The sequence below is a fragment of the Vanessa cardui genome, chromosome 6, assembly GCF_905220365.1.
Source record: "Vanessa cardui chromosome 6, ilVanCard2.1, whole genome shotgun sequence".
Taxonomy (NCBI): Eukaryota; Metazoa; Arthropoda; class Insecta; order Lepidoptera; family Nymphalidae; genus Vanessa; species Vanessa cardui.
Genome location: NC_061128.1, coordinates 13,982,807 through 14,004,404, shown reverse-complemented (window position 1 = coordinate 14,004,404; position 21,598 = coordinate 13,982,807). Strand labels below are relative to the sequence as shown.

General features: G+C 31.5%; 1 protein-coding gene across 1 annotated transcript; it reads right to left on the bottom strand.

Annotated features, from left to right (window-relative positions):
- Positions 1-4,211: 4,211 nt before the first annotated feature.
- LOC124530657 (cytochrome P450 4C1-like) lies at positions 4,212-19,041 on the bottom strand. Its single transcript, XM_047104907.1, has 10 exons — positions 18,557-19,041; positions 16,489-16,578; positions 13,961-14,071; positions 13,434-13,619; positions 11,696-11,892; positions 11,550-11,619; positions 7,672-7,873; positions 5,656-5,804; positions 4,942-5,127; positions 4,212-4,616 (listed from the first exon to the last, which is right to left on the bottom strand). Exons 1-10 carry the CDS (start codon positions 18,711-18,713, stop codon positions 4,444-4,446), a joined length of 1,521 nt encoding a protein of 506 aa, XP_046960863.1. The 5' UTR covers positions 18,714-19,041; the 3' UTR covers positions 4,212-4,443.
- Between the last annotated feature and the right edge of the window lie 2,557 nt (positions 19,042-21,598).

Here is a 21,598-nt window from a genome sequence, read left to right as displayed (position 1 = left end):
TTTATACAAAAAAACATACCATATATACCTTTAAATTACAATACCTTTAAAGATCGACATGCAAACTTTACGAATATAAGAATTTTTTAAAGCACTAATCAGAGAAGCTAACATAAATTTGATTTGACGTAGTATGCATAGGTCAGCAGATAATAAAAAAAACGAATATTCTCCAAAGAGGTTACACCCAAAATATTTGTAGAGCGTGCCGGAGCGTAGAGTATATCTAGCAAGGATATTCTTAGGCATACCTTCGCCATCTTCGTTTCAGAAGATATTACCAAATAAAAATCCACAATTGTACGAAGTCAGGAGACAAAAATAATAATAAATCAAACAGGGCCACATTTCTTTTAATAAACTGATAGTTTCACGCTATTTATATTTCGCTATCGGACCCAATCCTACTAATTAATTGTCAGTTCATCGCAATCGATCGTCGTTCGGAAGTTTTCCTTTCTACAAACACAAGGATTCCTGAAGGAGAAGGATTTGGTTTGGTAGAATTTGGACCAAATTAAAATCGTATCATAATCGAGATATATAGGTGGATTATTGCCTCTGTTGTGAACCTTAAGTATTTTTTTTTATGAGGACTCGATGTTGATTCGGAATAAAATCAGGATCGCATCAATTACTCTTACAAGGTAGTAGAACTTTATAGAACCGTCTTACCCCATGAACAACCCCCTAGACAAGCTACAAAATCTACCAGGTGACATTACATAGTATAAAACAAAGTCGCTTACCGCTGTTTGTTTCTATATATGCCTACATCTTTAACATTACGCAACTGATATTGATGCGGTTTTTTTAATATATAGAATGATTCGAGAGGAAGTATTTCATATATAATACACGTACAATATAGTAAAGAAAAGAAAAATTCTGTAGTATATTTATAGCAGTAGTAGTAGCTAGTATACATTATAATAAGTAAATGTTACAGTTTATAAAGAAATATTAATCCATATAATTATGTACACGATGACCTCGAATCAACATTGCACGGATTTAGCGAATGAACGTACAAATAATTTCAGTTGCTATAAAAAGAATAATGGAAGACATTTTTATTTTATTTACCAGTAAGATTGCCTAGTAACGCTGTAAAAGGGAAATGCAAAATAAGTTTAGCATAATTTACATTACCGATGCTAAAACCACAGCGAAAAGAAAATGTAAAAATAAATCTGTTTAAAAATGTAGATTACCTTTAAAGCTTCAGATTGTAAAGTAAAAATAGTATTGCTTATTCATAACAATTCTTATCAAATTACTCGTCTTCGTATTATTGTCATGTCATAGCAGTAATCCCAGACTAATCACCGAACCATAATCATGAATCAATTGCCATAAAGCAAACGAATTCATGTTGACAATTCGTTTTAATGGCCTGGAATATAAGCTGCATTAAACGAATAACTCTTTAAAAAGGTCGTATCATTAAAAAGTTCTATTTTAAATACAAATGTTATTTATTTATTTTTTGTTAAAAGTATTATTCTATAAAAAATATCGGAGTTGCATAGTAACGACGGAGAATTCGTTCAATTTCTAACATGTCATATATTTTATCTGCACTATGCATATTATTATATTAAATTATATGTTTGTCTTCGTTGGTCCAGCGGCTAGATATACGGCCACAGATCCCGAGGTACTTGGTTCTACGTGGAGATATCGAGACGACGAAAAGTTATTAGTTTTGCTCCACCAAAAATTGACAGTAATTAATTATTCTCAGAATCTGACAGTTGGAAATATGACTATTTTCGTGCGTAAAAACAGAACGTACAGCTGTTGGTCCTGCGAAGAAATCAGGTCATGATGAATTTTTTGTCCTATCAGATTATAAGAATGAGGAATTAGAGAGATAAGGCTTTTTTTGTCCTTTAATTTCCAGCCATTGCCTGAATGGGTCAGGACCACATAATGACCTATTATATATATGCCTATTAAATATATATATATTTAAAGGTCAATATTGAAAAAACGAACAATCAATTTTATGATGAAAGTGAGATATATCTTAACCCGGTCCTAACAGTATTGTTGTATCCATTCAGCTGCTAGCCGTCTGACCTCTTCACAATTTGCTGATTTTCAAACCAAACGTGGTTCCTACCGTCTTTCTCTTTATTTTGATTTCGGATCTCCACGTTGGTTTTACTCTAATCTTATATAAAGCACGAGTTGTTTCCATTCATAAAATCAAATCTTCTCACCTTACCTCTTCACAATGTATTTTATTATATACTTTAAATTAGATTTTTTTAAAAGGCTTTCATTTGGTTAGGCTCGTTTTAAATAATACAACACTATCACTACATATTTTGAAACAAACCCTGGCCGCTCTTTCTATATGTTCGCCATAAACTCTAAAACTACTGCACGGATTTTCATGCGATTTTCACTTACAGACAGAGGAATTCATAAGGAAGGTTTAGGTATATAGTTTTTAAGTAAGTAAGTTTAAATACAACGATAATTGTTAAACATGTCGGAAAAGGCAACGAAAAATATAAAAAAATAAAATGTAAAATTATAAAAAAAATCTCATGACCACCAATGTGCGAAGCCGGGATGGGCCGCTAGTTTGTAATATATAGCGAAGAGGTGACTAATGTGTACCCGTGACCACGAACGCTGTAAAGTGCTCGAAACGTCGGGTTGATAAAAAATAATTAATATACGCGACTTGAATCCGTTAAAACTAGTTTTATTTCAATGTGTAATAATCGCGAAAACCTAAGACAACATGAGGTGACTAATGTCACGAATCTTGCGTTAAACCACAGATTGACGTTTATAAGTATCCTACCCGACGAGTGCGGATTTCCTGATGATGTTTTTTTAACCGTCAACCGTAAGTCCTTCAATTATAATTTATATCCTTAAATTCTACCAAGTTATTAATTGTGAAAAGTTTAGCTTGAAATTCTATTAACTGATGATTCAAAAGTGCGGTAGAATATTATGCTTCAAACATTTTTCTTAACAAAGGACCTTTGATTTGATTGACGACCTCCATGGTCGAGTGGTGTGTACACCGGTTTTCATGGGTACGCCACTCTGAGGTCCCGGGTTCGATTCCCGGCCGAGTCGATGTAGATTACCATTAGTTTTCTATGTTGTCTTGGGTCTGGGTGTTTGTGGTACCGTCGTTACTTCTGATTTCCATAACACAAGTGCTTAAGCTACTTACATTGGGATCAGAGTAATGTATGTGATGTTGTCTCATATTTATTTATTTATTTATTTATTTATTTAAAGGACTTACTATACGGAATGTTAAGGGACTAAGTGCTGATAATATTGGTAAGTTAACTTATTCGGCCTGTGTAACCAATCAATCACTCAATCAATCAAATATACTTTATTCGGAAAGGCTTTACAAGCACTTTTGATATGTCAACACCAATTTTATAGTTTTGAAATAATGGCAAATATTCAATATTATATGATATCTATATACTTATAAAATCGCCGGTCATAGGGTCACAGCTATTAACTTTTATATATATCATAATTATTTATCCTTGTATTCAAAAGAGCACGTAATCGTAATCATAAAGAATAATAAAATAGCATCAATTTATTACTATTATATTGTAAACCGTTAAACCACTAGGCATAATATTAATAATATAGTAAGCCAATCTTATTTAAACGGAAGATAAGTTCCGCGACATAGCTTGATAATTAAATGATTTAGACTAAAGAATAGCACGGGTATGTCGTCCATACCGCCCATAATTGTGGGACCCATCGGCTAAAGCCGATCATCCTTAAGAACTACACTGTGTCCTACACAAGAAAAAACGATACCTTGAAACCGGACCTACCTTCTACCTACCTTCAATCAGGTTTCTTATAGCTCTTTAAAATGTACACGGATTAACGAAAAAATAGGCTTTGGTTTTAAAGTAACCTTAGAAAACAATAACATTATATTAGAAGAGGAGATTTGGAACTCAAATTCAACTCAAACACAAATTCCTTTATTCAAGATAGATTGAATAAAGGAATAAGACCGTCAATAAGTAAGCATTACACTTATTGTCAAATTAAACACTACCACCGGTTCGGAAAAAGGAGCACCCTGACCTGAGAAGAACCGGTGAATGAAACTCAGAGGGCCTTTTTTGGTACTGGTTCTAAACCTTCTCCTCCGTTGTTGTTGTTTTTTGTAAACAATTAAAACAATATGGCGCTTAAATGTTTTTAATACTTTGACACATATCCATTATATTAATTACTAATTAAACTATCTACACGTAATTACCATGAAATTATATTATCATGTGAAACTAACAAATATTGCACTAAAATTAAATATAACACAATCCGAGACAAGACAATTCCCAGGAGTATATCTAAACTCTGACTACTTCATATACATTTTGCTACTAGTGATAACATAGAACCATTTTTTGTTGATTATGATTTTCTTTTTTCCAAACACACTTGGTAATCGTCAACAGCCTTCATCATAATGTTCAGTTTTACTTTAATGTGAGGTATCGGACCCTTCTCTGGTTCTCCGGTGACTTTGTAACTTAAAAGAATCGTCGATAGAGCCGTCTTTATCGACATGAGAGCGTACTGGTATCCTGAAATTAAAACATATAATTTTGAAGTGTTTGAATATTTCATCGTTTATACCTAAAATGGCTAACATATCAGGTATTTTATTTGCGACGTAATAGCATAATTAAATCCCTTTTGATATCCCCTGATGATATCCACGTGTTTTTTTTTAAAATATAATGAACTCTAGGGATTTGGAAACGTGAGAATTTTTCAAGATAATATAGGATAATATTCACCAAATAGAAGAATAAGTTTAAGAATTTAAAAAAATGTTTTTTCAATAAAAAGATATTTAAAAATGTCTAAAAATCCTAAATCGCAATAACTATATTTAATTGCACAAACCGACACAATTTCTTGGTCCGTTACTGAACGGCATAAAAGAACAGGCATGTTTCAAATTCAGACGCTCTGGAAGGAACCTGTCTGGATCGAAGTGTTCGGCATCCGGACCCCAGTACTTCGGATCGCGGTGACATCCCCAAATAGACACCACTACACCCGAACCGCTCGGCAACAAGCGGCCAGACGCTAAAACAAAATAAAACACATTTAAATAACAACATGCCAAAAAGAATCTGTAAAACTAGCATCCTCGTTACTTCAACATATTTGCTAGAAATAAATACGCGGGATATTTCTGAATAAACCAGTCCGCAGTCTACCAAACCGTTGAGTTATGAATGATTATCATGATAAATACAAAAGTGTCACCGTGGAAACCATTAGGGCTTATTAACAATACGTTTTGGTATATTGATGATATCCTCCTGATCGATATCAAGCACAATGCATTCTCAAAAAAACTAGCATAAATTTACAGACATATTATATCGCAATAAAATGCACTACCAAAAAGTTAACCAGTAGGCCCAACTGTATAACGTGTTGTTCGAGGTACGGGAGCATCAACACTGCCAACTTCCAGAATCCAGTTCCAGTGTTAAGCCGTTAAGATTTTTTTGAACCCGGTAACTTTTAAATATCTCAGATATCCTTGGGCTTTACGGTTTTATGCGCTATAATCGAGGTTAAATTTGCTACAATTATAACACTTACGTAACTCGACGTCTGTCTCCACTTTCCGAATGATAAAAGGCACGGGTGGAAAGAGCCTTAAAGATTCTTTAACGACTCTCTCTAAATATTTTAATTTTAGTAAATCTTCTTTGACAATTGGACGATTCGAGTCAAGAACTTCACGTAACCTGAAACAGAATTACGATTTTATATCTTTTATTATTTAGTCGTCTTCCTTCTGCCATCTTTTTCTTTCTAATGTCAACTTAATGATGACTGAAAGAGAAAACCCTATGTTTCTCAACTAATGCTATCTTGTACCTGTTTTTCAGAAAGATAATCGTACAAATGTATCTGGTGGTAAAAATGTATAAGAGAATTATAATATTTCTTTCAATCGTCTAACATATTATACGCACAAAAGATAAAACCCCTCGTATCTATAATTACACTGGCTTTTTTACTAATTAAAGCAAAAAAATAATACTGTTTATAGTTTAGTCGGTATGATTAGATACGTAATAATTATTATACTACGACAAAATACATCATAAAAATCGCTTAAGTATATATATCTAAGTAAAAATAATATGTAATATAAATTTTATTTTACATTACATATTATTTTTACAAGATTTATTTATTAATTCAATAACTAATCGGTTTATTTTTTTAAATATTATTCACAAACAATTAACATACCTACATATAATTATTTGGTATATAATGTAACTGCAAAATGCAAGTAATTTAAATAATACATAGTGCGTATTTCCTTTGCTATTGAATGTTGGGTCGTTATAAATAATTGTTCGTATTAAACCATGAATGCCGTTGCTTATTAAAGAAAAAAAAAATGTAATAACTTTATAGTTAATGTTTGTAATTATTGTTAATTATTTGAATCGATGATACTTCGATATCTTAATAAATCAAATATTATAAACTAGTAATATTCCGCGGCTTCGCGTTTAAGAGTGCTAGTGGTCATCGTCATCAAAACTAGTCTATATTCTTTCTTGAAGTTCATACTTGCTTCATACCAAATTTCATGAAATTCGGTTCAGCGGTTTGGTTTTGTCGTGAAAGAGAGACAAACATACAGAGTTACTTTTATAACATTAATTTAGAAATAAAGATTAAAAAATTAACATGGTTTTATAAAGAAAATAATTTAACAATGATTAAATAATTATCTATACAGAAATGCATCAAGCTTATAAAGTAACGAGCAGTCCCGTGCGATATCACCAGTGCGTTATGCTAGGGCTTTGTGCCAGCCCGTCTGGACAGGTACCACTTACTTACCAGATACTCGACCGCCAATCAATAATATAACTATAATCCGATTTGAACTGTGATTATGCCCGTGTAATTACAGGCACATATGGGACTTAAGATAAATGCCCAAGGTTGTCCGCGCCTTAAGCTTTGGAATATTAATTACAGCCTTTTGTTGTTATATTGAGACATTGGTCGGTGCTGACCACTGGTGATGTTATCAAGCGATCTATTTGCTCGATTAAGTCGCAAGAATGTTAATTAATTGTAAACCTAACATCGCCTCAGCGCTCTTGTACATAGCTAGACTGAGAGCCGTCAGTATCGTAACATGTTGTAAGTAATCAGGTGCTATTAAACTATTACAGATAACCTACATACAAAATGAATCAACAAACAGGAAAATTTATAACAAACAAATGACGGAGGCAAGGATATTTTTTAAGATCGAATTTTTTAAAACACGAAACAAATTTATGTATGAGCGTTTTTATAACTTATTTCCCGACTTTAATTTTTACTCTTATATTCATACTAATATTATAAATGCGACAATAACTTTATCTTTCTTTCTGTCTCGCTTTCACGCCAAAACTACTGGGCCAATTTAAATGAAATTTGGTACACAAAGAGGTATGACTTTGTTATCAATCATCAACGTAATATTTTAAGTTAACATATATAACATATAAATATAATCATATTCCAGCGAGCGAAATTAAACGCGGTTAAAAGATAGTTTGTCTTAAAACAATAAGCATTGTACATACTTACTCTTCGTATACCCTATCTTGTATTTCCGGATACTTAGCCAGCAACTGCAGAGTGTATCCTATACTAACAGCGGTGGTATCCGTGCCAGCAATAGACAGAGTCAGAATTTCCTCGCGTAGTTCGACATCTGTGTATCCTTTTTCACAACCAGAGAGAGATATCAATAGATCGAGTAAATTCTTCTTTCGATAATCCTCGAGATCTGTAAATTATTGAAACCATAATTTTAACTGCATATTATAAAGTAAAATCTGTCTGTCCGAGTGTAGCGTGATTATCTCAAAACCTTCGAAATGGATTTTCATAATGTGTTCAGAAAATCAAAATATCCTTTATTTAAGTTTCACAAGTATTTTTGAATCGTTACCAAACAATATAAAGTGAAGCTACCACCGGTTTGGATCGATTCTACCGAGAAGAACCAGCAAAAACGTCAGTAGTTACTTTTTACAAAGTGAATCGTTAGGAAGGTTTAAATGTATGATTAATTATGATTATATGCATATTAGCTGAAATATGACGATGATTAATGAAGAAGTCAGAAAGACGCGTGCCCACTTGGATATTTATTAACGCAAAAACTAAACCCATTAATAATATAAATGCGATAGTTTGTGAAGAATGATGTATGTATGTTTGTTACTTTTTAACGAAAAATCTACTGAACGAATTTGTATGAAATTTAACAGTAATATACGACATAATAACAATGGCTACAATTTATAATTATTATAGAATTTGGTATCATATTTCAAGTACCCGTGCGAGGCTGAGGCGGGTTGCTAGTAGACGTATAGATGTGTATTACGATAAACGTTTTATGATATATTTTAAAACTAACATTATTGATATTTAATATTCATGTAAGCTTTGTATTAGCAGTTGAGTCGAAGGAGGTCGTCTCAATAAAAAACGTATCATATTTTTATTTAATAACATAAGAAGTGTCAGTTAATTTAAAATATTTATTTAAGACGTTAAAGTTATAAATGTATTTCTTTTTATTAATTAAGAGTTCATTTAGTCTCTGTTTTCAAAATTAAAAATAAAGCATGAACATTGCAATTGTCAATTCGCTATTTAAGATTTGTATTAGTCAGCTTTTACAATTGTATTTTTTTTTAATTGTAAAATTTATTGTTACTAACGAAATTAAACGCTATTTTAGATGAATCAAATTGCTTGCTTTGACAAACCCATGACCTTATATTTATAATGCAATCACTAAATGTTAGGTACCAAGAGGCGTATATATTAAAATATATAACATATAATAGGAAACACTCTCTCTAAGTCAACAACTTAAGGCCACTGGCCGCAAAGAAATAGGTCAAGTTCAAACGACGTCCACTTATGTAATACATTTTATATATTATATAATGTTTACTGTTTATATTACGAGAAACAGCAACATTTTCGAGGAAAGTATGTATTAATTTATTTATTCCTCGCAAAAAACCAGTTTATCTATTTGTTTTACCGACGTTGCTAACTCTTGTACTATTCTCTATACTAATACAATTAAGTTGAAATGTATGTTTGTTTGATTGAATGCGCTAATCTTCGAAATCGCTGTGCCGAAAAACCATTTAAGAGTTAGATAGTCAGCTTATTGAGAATGACTAAAGACTTTATATTAAAATCAAAAATCAAAATAAACTTTATTCAATAGTAGGCTTTTATAAGCACTTTTGAATCGTCATTTTACAATTAAGTGAAGCTACCACCGGTTCGGAAAGAAGATTCTACCGAGAAGAACCGGCAAGACACTCAGTAGTTACTCTTTTTTAACATTTAAAAAATACAAAGTCATGTTAATTAAATACAATTATTTAAATTAATGTATCCTGCTTGGAAGTCAACAAGTATTAACTCCACGCTTTTTTATCATCCATAAAATCTTGTATCGAATAATATGCTTTTTTTACCAATGTATTTTTTCAAACGATTTGAATTTACTAAACGGCAAAGTTAAAAATGTCTGCTGAATTTTATTATAGAAACGGATACCTTGCCCCAAGAAGGATTTATTGACTTTGCGGAGTCGGAAACTTGGCGTTATAAGCTTATCCTTACTCCTAGTGCACATACAATGATTAACACAGATTTTATCAAAGTGATCAATGTTACTGTGAATATACATAATATTGTTGTAAATATATTGCGACGCAACAGTGAGTATTCCCACTTTGTTAAAAACATCCCGAAGAGAGTCTCTAGCTCCAAGATTGTAAATAAACCGGAGTGCTCTCTTTTGTAAAATAAAGACAGATTCAATATCTGCAGCGTTAACCCAAAGTAATATGTCATATGAAATAATACTGTGAAAATAACCAAAAAAAAACTAAACGAGCGGTATCAATATCAGTTAGTTGTCTAACTTTTCTAACCGCGTATGTTGCGGAGCTGAGTCTTCCTGTTAGGGATGATAAATGAGAAGTCCACTGAAGTCTGGATTCCAATTCTATTCCTAAAAACACCGTAGTATCAGCTACTTCAAGACGGATACCATTTAAAGATATATTAAAATTTTGCTTGCTAACATTGGATAGGGTAAAAAATAAAAATATGACGCAACGACCAAAAGAAACGGAGAAAATGATTGAAAAGTATTGCAAAAACGGGTGACAATTGTGTCGTATTGAGAGCATTGGTAGTGGCACTGCTTGACGGTTTAAAGTATCGCAAAAATCAAAAATCATATGACATAATATGCAATAAAGCCTAGTGAAATCGGAGCGAACGACTAGTTATTAAATAATATCATTTAATGTTTAATATGCAGACACAAATTCACATATGCTTGTGTACAGTAAACTTTGCTTGCGTGGAATATTATTCTATTTCCATTCTTGTCTCAACTTTGAAAGTTTCAAAGTAATAAATAAGTAACATTACGTACGAATACACGTTTTGTTATATCAATAACTCTACCATTTATACAATAACTATTTACTTGTATATAACTAATGAATTAGTAATTAACTTTCGAGTTCGACTTGTCAAATAAATCTGAATTATATAAAATTTGAAGTAATTAAACATAAGTATATTACATACTACTTACGTATGAATTACATTAATTTCTTATTATGTATGAACTTAGATATTTGCATTTGTAATTATCTGTGTATTGTGTATTATTATGTTATGTTATACATGCAATGTGTTATTTGTTAGTAATTCAATATTACCTATATTACATTTATTTAATAATAATCAGTTCTCTACCCAAAGCTTTCCTGTAAGAGATCGCTGATTTAGCGATAAAGCCGCGTGTTACACATTCGTCAGTCCAAATATTAATATTAAGTATTAGTGTGCGATACAAAACAGATAAATAAAAGTATAAAACAATACTTCTTGACTGAGACAAAATCGCGATGACGGAAAAAAGAGTACTCCAAAACTTAACAGAACTCAGAGAGACTTCATAAATGTCTACCCAAAAGGAAAAAGAGGTTAGAAGATTATTTGGAAAATAGCGCCTCGCGATTTTAGTTTAAGATAAAATATACATGCTGAATATTAAAAAAATACCAAAAATTCGCTATACAAAAATCTGGCAAATCACCAAAGCCAAAGATGCTTTATGATTTAAAATATACTTGAGATGTAACTGGCTCTCATACTATCATAATATTTAATACTAGTAGTCGCACGTGGTTTCGCTCGCGTTTTAGGATATTGGTTGTCATGTGTCAGGCAAAAAAGTCACCTTTACACAGTATGTCCTTTCTTGGAGTTTAAGTTTGTTCCATACCAAATTTCATCAAATTCGGTTCAGAGGTTTGGTCGTGAGAGCGACAGACAAACAGGCGAAGTAACTTTCACATTTACAATATTAATATAGATTATATATATGTCAGCATACGTACTGTAATGGAGATCGACTTCTGGCTGAATATCTCGTTCCTTCTTCAACTCGGCTCGTTTCTTTTGTATCACCTGTAAATTTAATGACACGATCAAGTTAAACGCTTCTTATACAAGGTAACATTCCATTTTACCTCTACAAACTTACATCATCTGTAAAATCGTGTAAGATTTTGATACACGCCTCATGTTTCGAATATTGCGGAAATAGTTTAAACAACCAATCAGGTTGCAGCCATAAATGGAAGATCCTTTTACATATTATGTCCAGAACTTGATTTAGTGACGTCACGAATGGTGAATTCGAATCATTTTGAGCATTAACTTTGACACCCATGGCTGTTTCTAAAAAAAAATGTCTCATAAGTATATATATAAAGGCCACGCCACGTGGTTTCAGAAAGTATTATAAAGACCTCTTCGGAATTAATAGGTATCGTTAAACCTTAATAAAGATTCTGTTCTAGTTCTAGTTCAAAAATCGTTTTGTTTATTTTTACGAAACAATTTTAATGTAATCATCTAACCAGCAAAATCCTTTCCAAAAAAGTTTGTATAGGACCATTTGATCATGCAAAATTATTTGTTAGGCAGTTGATTGCAGCGCATATTTGTGGATGCGCAGATTAATTTGATATCCACAATTTTAAGAATCAAATGCAGTTCGAGCGCTAAGGTTACTTAAACAAGTGATTCAAATACAATATGAAGCAATGACAGACATTCGAAAATCGTAATTTTTTTACCGTTTAACATGTGCGAATGTCTCGCACTAGCCGGTCAACTTAGAACGCACGTATTATACAATACGACGGCACATGTTTTCACAAACGTGACGAGACTAGATATTAAATTACAAACATTTTTTTATTTCATTCTTACTTTAGAATGTATACAGTCTGTTTAAAGACTTAACATTTGACTTGAAATAATTATAAATATCTTTAAAAATACAATAACAAACGAACTTTTCTAAATAAAATATGAGTCTCGGTTCACTTTGTATGAAATGGGTAAAAAATAATATTGTTTTTGTCAAACAAAGAAACATCATAATTCAAAGTCTGACTTCGCGTGTGTGTCTAATGATAGATAAACGTAGATAAATCACCGTGAAACCAGACGAGCGACGTTTGCTAGAATACGTCTGTATTTTGAACAAACATTAATATATTACATACATATTATAAAACTAACGTCTCGGTCGCTTCTCTCTGATTGTCTATGTTCGCGACCAAAACTACTGAACGGACAGAGGGAACCATAAGGAAGATTTAGGTATACAATTCATTAAGGTTTTTTGTGTAAGTAAGTTGAAATAGAACGATAATTTTGAAACATGTCGGAAAAAACAACAAAAAATTAAAAATAAGAGGTACAATTATAAAAAAAAAATTGTGTCCACCCGTGCGAAGCCGGGCAGGGTCGCTAGTTGAGTATAAAAATGTTAGTTATAGCTTTGATTGGCCCAGAGCTAGCCTACAAGCTTCCTCTTTCCTTAAGATAAAATCCAGACCTAAGATCCACTTCCCTCATAGTCTGGGATATCTCGTCGATAAATTATATCCATAATTAATTAGTATTTGAATATTATTATCATGTGAGCTCGTATTCTCGATTGTGACTAATAAATCTTGTTAATTGATGAACAAACAAGATACGGCGTAAACCATTTTAATTTTCATAATGTTGCAACATTACAAAATAACAAGTGAGTATTATCATTAGAAAGCCCACTTGCCTATAAAAGTTACAAGGAGTTTCGAGTTTCAGTCCCTACCCCACCCCCCTTAAAAGTATAGAGACTATTGACGTATAATGTATACTTCTTATATGGTGATATTTATGACTACCATATAACCAATCTCTTATTTAAACTAACTTACCACAAACCGAATCCAATGTATAAGCAGTCAAATATGGGTAAATACTAAAATATCCCGTGCCAGATTTGTCTTCCAATTTCTCTTGTAACTTAACGCTATGTTCTGAAAATACTTCAAAAAAGTTTTCTATAATCTTTGGACTAAATGCTGGAATCATGATCTTTCTGCGCCGTCTCCATATTGAAACTAAAAAATAATAAAACAATCGCATTGAGGTATTTAAGTTTAGTAAATGTAGATAAATAAGAAATGTAAGTAATAGATATATCACAATTGGGCCTGAGCTTGATAAGATTCTCAATCAAGACCTGTTTGGCTCAAACAGTTTTCCTCCACCATCGCGAATGAAATGAATGAATGGAGAATGGAAATGTATGAAACGAAATAAATGCAAAATTTGAGGGTGCTTTTTATGTCTCTTCACGTCACAAAACCTTAATAGTTCCAATTTATATTGAGACTAAGATTTTTAATATTTTTTTTAGGTTAAATCCTGAGTTTGTACTTTTAATTAATTTAAAACTCACCTGGTGCAAAAATACCGCCATATCCGATGATCTTTTGCATAAATCTATGCAAATCATCCTTTTCCAGGCAATTTTTCAATATCATTTCCAAATCGACAGGATTGCATATCACTGTTGAGAAAAATAGTATCTACATAAATAAGTTTTAAATAATCATATGAAAAACCTGAGGAGTTACAGCCTTTTGAAAGTAAGGGAAAATTATTTCTTGGACCATGTTAGAAAAACGTACTCTAGTCATGAAATGCCAAAGTTTCGATGCCTATCTTCTGATTTCGGCCTCAAGGACGACTAGCCAATTGCACAGAATATTATAGTGCACTTGTGCATAACATGTGCATGCACAACTCACTTGTGTTATGTCACTTATTTTTGTTACCGCAATATCTCTGAGATAATTATTCGCGCCAATCCATTTATAGCAATACAATTAGGCATCAACATTAAGGTCAAGATATTCATCTAACTAAAACTACTAGCAACCTCGTTCAACTTTTACTAATAATTAAAATTTATAACACGCTTCTATATAAACATGGAAACTATAATGTTTAAAATATATATTTTATATATTTCGACTAACTACATCATAACTTACAACAACAACAAACAAAAACAATTGCCTGTAAATTTCCCACTGCCGGGCTAAGGCTTCCTCTCCCTTCAAGGAGAAGGTTTGGAGCATATTCCACCACGATGTTCCAATGCAAGTTGGTGGAATACACGTACGTGTATAATATGTGACTGAATTTCTATGAAATTAGACACATGCAGGTTTCCTCACGATATTTTCCTTCGCCGCCGAGCACCACATGAATTATAAACATATGGGTTTGAAGCCGTAATCATCGGTTAAGATACACGCGTTCTAACCACTGAGTCATCTCGGTTCGTTATAACTTATTTCTATTAAAAAAAAATAATCACGTTTCTACTTAAAGTTCGCCAATAGAAAACTTTAATTAATAATAATCATTACGACATTTACATAACGCGACTACAATTACCTTCCTGAACTAGATACAACAAGCACAACTATTTTTTTTTTTCAAACAATAATAATAACAGTTATTAAATATGATTACCCTAAGTTTGAACTATTAAACTATGCGCTGTTATTAGCGCAGAAATAATTTAGTAAATTAAACTAATAGTGGTTGCAAGCCTGAAGGTTGGCACAAGGTACATAGATCAACGCTTGTTGAGCGGAATGATTGTTGTTATTGCTATATGACTAGGAGTCTGGTGTTGTATTGTAACGCAAGATATAATATATTACATCATAACTTCTAGACTATAATAATAATAAAGCGTCATTTGGTCCTTAGTAAAAGCCATATTTTAATATTATAAACGTGAAAATAACTGTCTGTCATTAGGTACTCTTTCGCGACCAAACCACTTAACCGAATTTGATGAAATTTGGTATGAAGCAAACTTGTACTGCAAGAAAGGACATAGGATACTTTTTTTGGCTGACACATGATAACCGACACCCTGAAAGGCGAGCAAACCCGTGGGCGACTACTAGTATGAATATAAATATACTTATAATTTTCTCGCATGATATTCGATTCAAAATTAATAACAATTAATTTAAAATTAAATTGAGATTGCAATATGTTATTAAATACAAACATTTATGCTTGCATGATGTACGCATGCATGCATTATATATATTGTATTGCTTTATTTATATTACATGCAGATATAGAAACACTTAATTAAAATTAAATAAAAATTTGGGTACGATCAATTGTATTTACTTATTATTTACATCTATCTTCTAGTCGACTATGCTGAACAATTCCGATACTATTCTATTACATAAAATTCTACGTGCGTAAAAATAATGAAGTTTTTCATTATTTATTTATTACAGATGTGTTCCACGCCTTGAAAACTACATTTTGTTTAAGCAGACATTTGAGTGTTATAGTAACTACGGTGCAGTTGGCTGTCACTTGAAAATGACGACCGTGCATGTATTCGGTATAGAAAAAATCGCCACACTAAACACAGACTCACGTAAATCTTATTGTTCTATGAAAAAGTGACTGATATTTATACATTACATATATCTATGATTGGAATAGACTACATCTTAATTTACTGAGTTTAATGTTACAAGAATTTTTCTCTGAATTGCTATTTTTTTTTAAAGTAAGGTATAGACATAGTTTTATACAGAGTAACTGGTAATTTGAATAATTATTGATTTAATATTGATAACCAGTGTTTAATAGTTTTTATAAATCAGAAGAAAAACTATATGTATTTTAATTGATACTTGTTTTAAGTTCCAATTATTTTGAAAAAACCTTAAAAACATGATATTTAAAAAATGGTTCACTTTTGCATTGTGCATAAGTGGGTCAAAATTAACGCTATTTGCGACAACCTCCTAACGGGAATACGTCGAATTACTATTATAAGAAAACTAAGGAAAGGGACTTTTGGGTGTCCGAGTCAGGTGAATGAACATACCACCCAACATTTAAGATTATATATACATTAAGAATACTCACAAAAGTAAAGTATGTGATTCAACCAGCCCTTAATAATCCCATCGTTTTCCATAGCCGCGTAGCTGAATCTTTGTAGTGTCAACATTATATCTGAAAATAATTATTTATTAAAAATCCTTTTCTGATATCAAGACATATTTTACAAAATGAACAAAATAAACACGAATGTTGACACATTTGCAAGTAATTCGTACAAAAAAGGAACCAGTCTTTATTGAAAGCAAAAAAATGCTATTATATATTATTAATATTCATTTAAACATCCATTTCCACAACATTTTAACGTTTTTAATAATCATTTCCTTCTATCCATATATTATCGTAATTTAACTTGATATACAAAAAATAAAAAAAAACACATTTCTTATCATCTAAAAACATTTGTAAGTAAAGCTGACTTTGTATATTTAAAAAAAGGAGGCGAACCTAAATTATTTATTTTAATGTTTGTGAATCTAATATACCTACTGTGACTTTTTTAACTAAGAAATAGAATTTTAATTTTGATTGGCTTTTTTATTGATATAAACCAATTACTTAAAATATCTAACCGATTTATTACTTATAATATTATTTTTTTAATATTAAAAGCTATTGTAAGCTACCTTATATTTCGGTATGATCAAACTAATAATAATTGTTATAAATTAACATGGTTACTTTATATAATTTTATTTTATTTTATTTTATTTTATATTCTACACTGCTCTAAGCCAATACGTCCTTCCGAAAAACCTAAATATATAAATATTTAGATATATATTATTGAAACGAATTCAACTCAATAAAATTAGGAAATTTATAAACTTCATTTCAAATATTTAATAAAATGATTGATAGATATTTTAGGATGGAAGAAAAATATATATACATCTATATTATTTAATTTTTGGAGTACATAAATATATCTTCATGCATCTACACTAATATTATAAAGAGGAAAACTTTTTTTGTTTGGTTGTAATGAATAGGCTCAAAAACTACTGGACCGATTTTAAAAATTCTTTCACCATTCGAAAGCTAAATTAATCCCGCATAACATAGGCTAAAATTTATTTTGAAAAAAAATGGGGTTCCGTAAGATATTTTGGGTTTTTCGGACAAAAAAGGAAAAAAACTACCAAAAAAGTTGATTTTTTGCGTATGATGCCTAAACTATAAAAGATAGAACTATAAAATGTTCTAACTCCGGTCCTTAGAGGGCATAATGGCCTCCGACCCTAAGAACCTCATCAGATTCGTCGTCGTCGGCGACCGCTAGTATATACATAAATCTACATTAAAACAGGACATTCTTACATTTAATACGATCTTCTACCTAGATGACGATTCAATTGTTCTTGTATGAAATAAAAATATTTTTTATCGTCAATCAGTATGATCATTATAATTTGATGAGTTTTTTTCTATATTAAAAAGCCATTTAATATTTTTACTCTACAAACTAATTAAAATGCTGTAAAATTGTGAATATCATAGGTTTCTTTGAAGACTAGAACAAATATTAACCATTTCTTATGTCACAGAGAATCCACCTAACTTGATAATCACACTTATTCACCCAAAACACAACAATCCTCTTTAATGAAGGAGAAACCACCACACGTGCGCTAGCAAGAATCTACATAATTAAGGTCATATCTTTTTATTCCATGTATTTCACCGACACTTCAAATAAAAATAAAACATGTGGCATAAAAGTCACTAAACTTAAAATTTAATTAATTGATTTTAAATAATCACTACTAAATATTTTTTGTCACACATTGCAGAACTAGATAAATATTGGTAATTTAAATTTCCTATAAAATGTGACACTAAAGGAGCCGGCTTAGTGTAGCTAAATTTAAATGCTGCACTGGTTTTCATCTGGTCCATTGACTATCCCAAGATAGACGGATAAAAATAGTATTTTTTTAAATTAAATAATTAGTAACATAATCTTTGTAATTATAAAAAAAATGACTGATAATATCATTATGATGATAATAAAAGTTAAGCGACAACCACACTAAAACGTCAGGCAGTGAAATATCTATTGAATTAAAAGTAAAGTAAAATAAACTACCTTCTGTACTACCCGCCAAGTAGCTCGCTATTCCTATAACGGGCAGCTCGGCACATGGCGCGGGAATCACCGAAGCCAACTTATACATTCTCCTTCTTCGATATCTGTACAGGATAATCCACAACACAACGACCACTAGCAAAGTATACACGATCATTTTTAATAAGGAATATTTAGACACTGCCAGACGAGTATATTTTAAGAGTGCAATGAGCGTATATGTAAAAAAAAATTAGCGCTCCATTTTATAAGGACATTTTCCTTTAGACGACCGTCGGTATGCGCACAACTTCTCTTGCTTTAATTACTTTAGGGTCACAGGTTCATGGCGCATAAGGTGCAACCTTCAGATCTAGGAAAACACATTTGTGTATTTTACGCGGTATGTATTTTATGAACGCGTATTGTCGTCACAATTACGAATGCGACGCAGGCTATATGCAGGCTAGCCTACAAGCGTGGTTGGCTATCAACTGTCTACTTACAGATACTGTAGGCTGTATATGTATCATCAACTGTGTGATAATTAGCAGTTAATCAGATTTATATAGCCTTTTTTAACAGATTATCGTAAGGGATACGGTATCGATTAATAGAATGCTTAGTTTTTCTTATACATATATCTAACCAATAAGGTGTAATGATTACTCTAATATATACGAAACCAAAGGAATGCATATAAATACCAACAGAGTGAATAATGAAAGAAAACCGTCGAAAGGAATCCTGAGTCAAACTTAGAATTAGGTCAAATCTCCCAAAAATTCATCCTAACACAAAGACTTCCAAATTTGAAAATTCAAAAGTAGAAGTATCCTTTCTAACATACGTTTTATTTTAAAAATTAAACACGTAGTGATATTTTCACTTCGGGGATTTATGCTAACGTCTGATACGTGATCACTCAGGTAAGTATGCATTATTGTCTAACAAAGCGATTTAATGTTATTAAGAGCCATTACAAATTGTCTTACCTTATATAACCAGCCGTGTGCCCGATGAGATTTATACTTAATTCCCATTTATTCCTTATTCCCATTTTCATCCCAAGTGAATATGTCACTTTATTAAAATTTCCAACACTTATTACTCTTTGATTGCGGCAAAAATTGTGTATTATTATATTTTATATGCAGTATATATTTATTAGATAATCAAAATTATGGTACCCTTCTCAAATTTGTTTTACAACCCTCTGCCCAAGGGTTGCCTGGTTGAAATCGTTGTTTTAGCGATAACGCCTCCTATTACATTCATGCATCTTTTTAAATGTTAAACCTTAGGTATAATGTTGTATAGCATTAAGTCTTAGTGTAATAAAGCAGAAATAAATAAAATATATTTCGTGATTGGGGAGTCACATCTACGTTAGTGAGTCACTTTGTCAACTTACTGATAAAAATGGACGTACGTCCCAGACAAATCTTTTTCATCGAGCCCTGAACCCTATTTCCAAAAATACTGAATTCTTGACGTATGAATTTACATTTTCCTACTAAAAAATGACGAAAAATTAATATCACTTCACTTCACTCACAACTTTTATCCGACAGTTTAACCTCACGCATAATGGATCATAAAAAATAGTAACATCAATTTATACTATGTCTAAATAATCAACAAATTTCTTTTTTGGACAATATAATGCATACAAAGCAACAGTTTTTTTGTTTTAACAATAAAAGTTTTAATTTATCAACAAAAAAGCAATCGAGCTATAGAGTAATTATATTTTGTATACTAATTATAATAAACAACGAGACAGATAAAGCATGTACATATAAGGTAAGTATATAAGTCTCAATATCGCTATAAACCCCAAGTCAGAAGCAATTAAAGATGAAACACGACCAATATATTCTGGTACTTAATCTAAAACCGGCATGTTTAATATCGACAAAGTTATAAGTAGTTAAGTGAAACTACGTTGTATGAAACCGATAAATGTGATGCCCATTACATAAACCAGATTAGATTGAGCTATTAACAAATCACAAGGAATACGGAAAATGAAATCCTGAGGATTGCTTAAATTTGCTATTTTTGCTATTGGGTCTAATCATAGCAGTAATACATAAAACAACGGCAATTCACGGATTTGAAACCACAGCCTTTACAGTAAATACAACGTGAGTTAATAAAAAACCATGCGCTTCAATGTACAAAAAAGTATGTAAATTACAAAATAAAAACTAAAATAAAATTATTAGATCATTTACATATCGACTAACTCATATCAGAATACTTACTAGTTACAGTAGAAGAAAAAACGAATAAGCATAACCTTGCATTTATTTCCGTCATTAAAACAGTCTAATCTAAAAAAATGCATAGGAATTCAGAAGGCCGATTATTGGATACGTAGAAAAACTGAATTTGAAATTATTGACCTCTAACTCCCACTTGCCTTAACCGAGATCTTAAAAAGGGTGAAATATTTTTTTCTATAAATCGCCTTTGTATCGTGAGACGAGAATTATGATAAGGTAGTTTTTAGCTACTTCATTTACATTGTATAAGGAACAGAATTTTCGCCATTGCATTAGGCTGTCTAAACAACCGAATATATTTCTAACATAGTGAGAACGAATACGCCGATTACATCATTTTGGTTTCCTCGCTCTTGCAATATGGACATCGATGCTGTTGCTTCGACGTTGGAAGAATATGGACACAAAAAAGTTCAGAAAAACTGCGTAGCGCGAAATATGTATTATTAGAACCAGAAGTAAGAAGTAGGCTATCCTCTAAAACAATTATTTTTAATTTACAATAACAATCAACCTACCACAAAAGAAAACCATTAAGTAAACAACACTAATAACCATCAATAATCAATATGACACAGTAATAATCATAATGTATCAGCCTTTTTCAACCTACTTCCAAAAGGAGGAGGTTATCAATTCGTCTGTATTTTTTTTTTTTTTATGTTTGTTACCTCGATACTTTTCACTGGGTGGACCGATTTTGATAATTTTTTTTTTGTTTGAAAGGTAGTGCTTCCCGTGGGGTCCCATTTTTTTTTTTATTTTTTTCCGA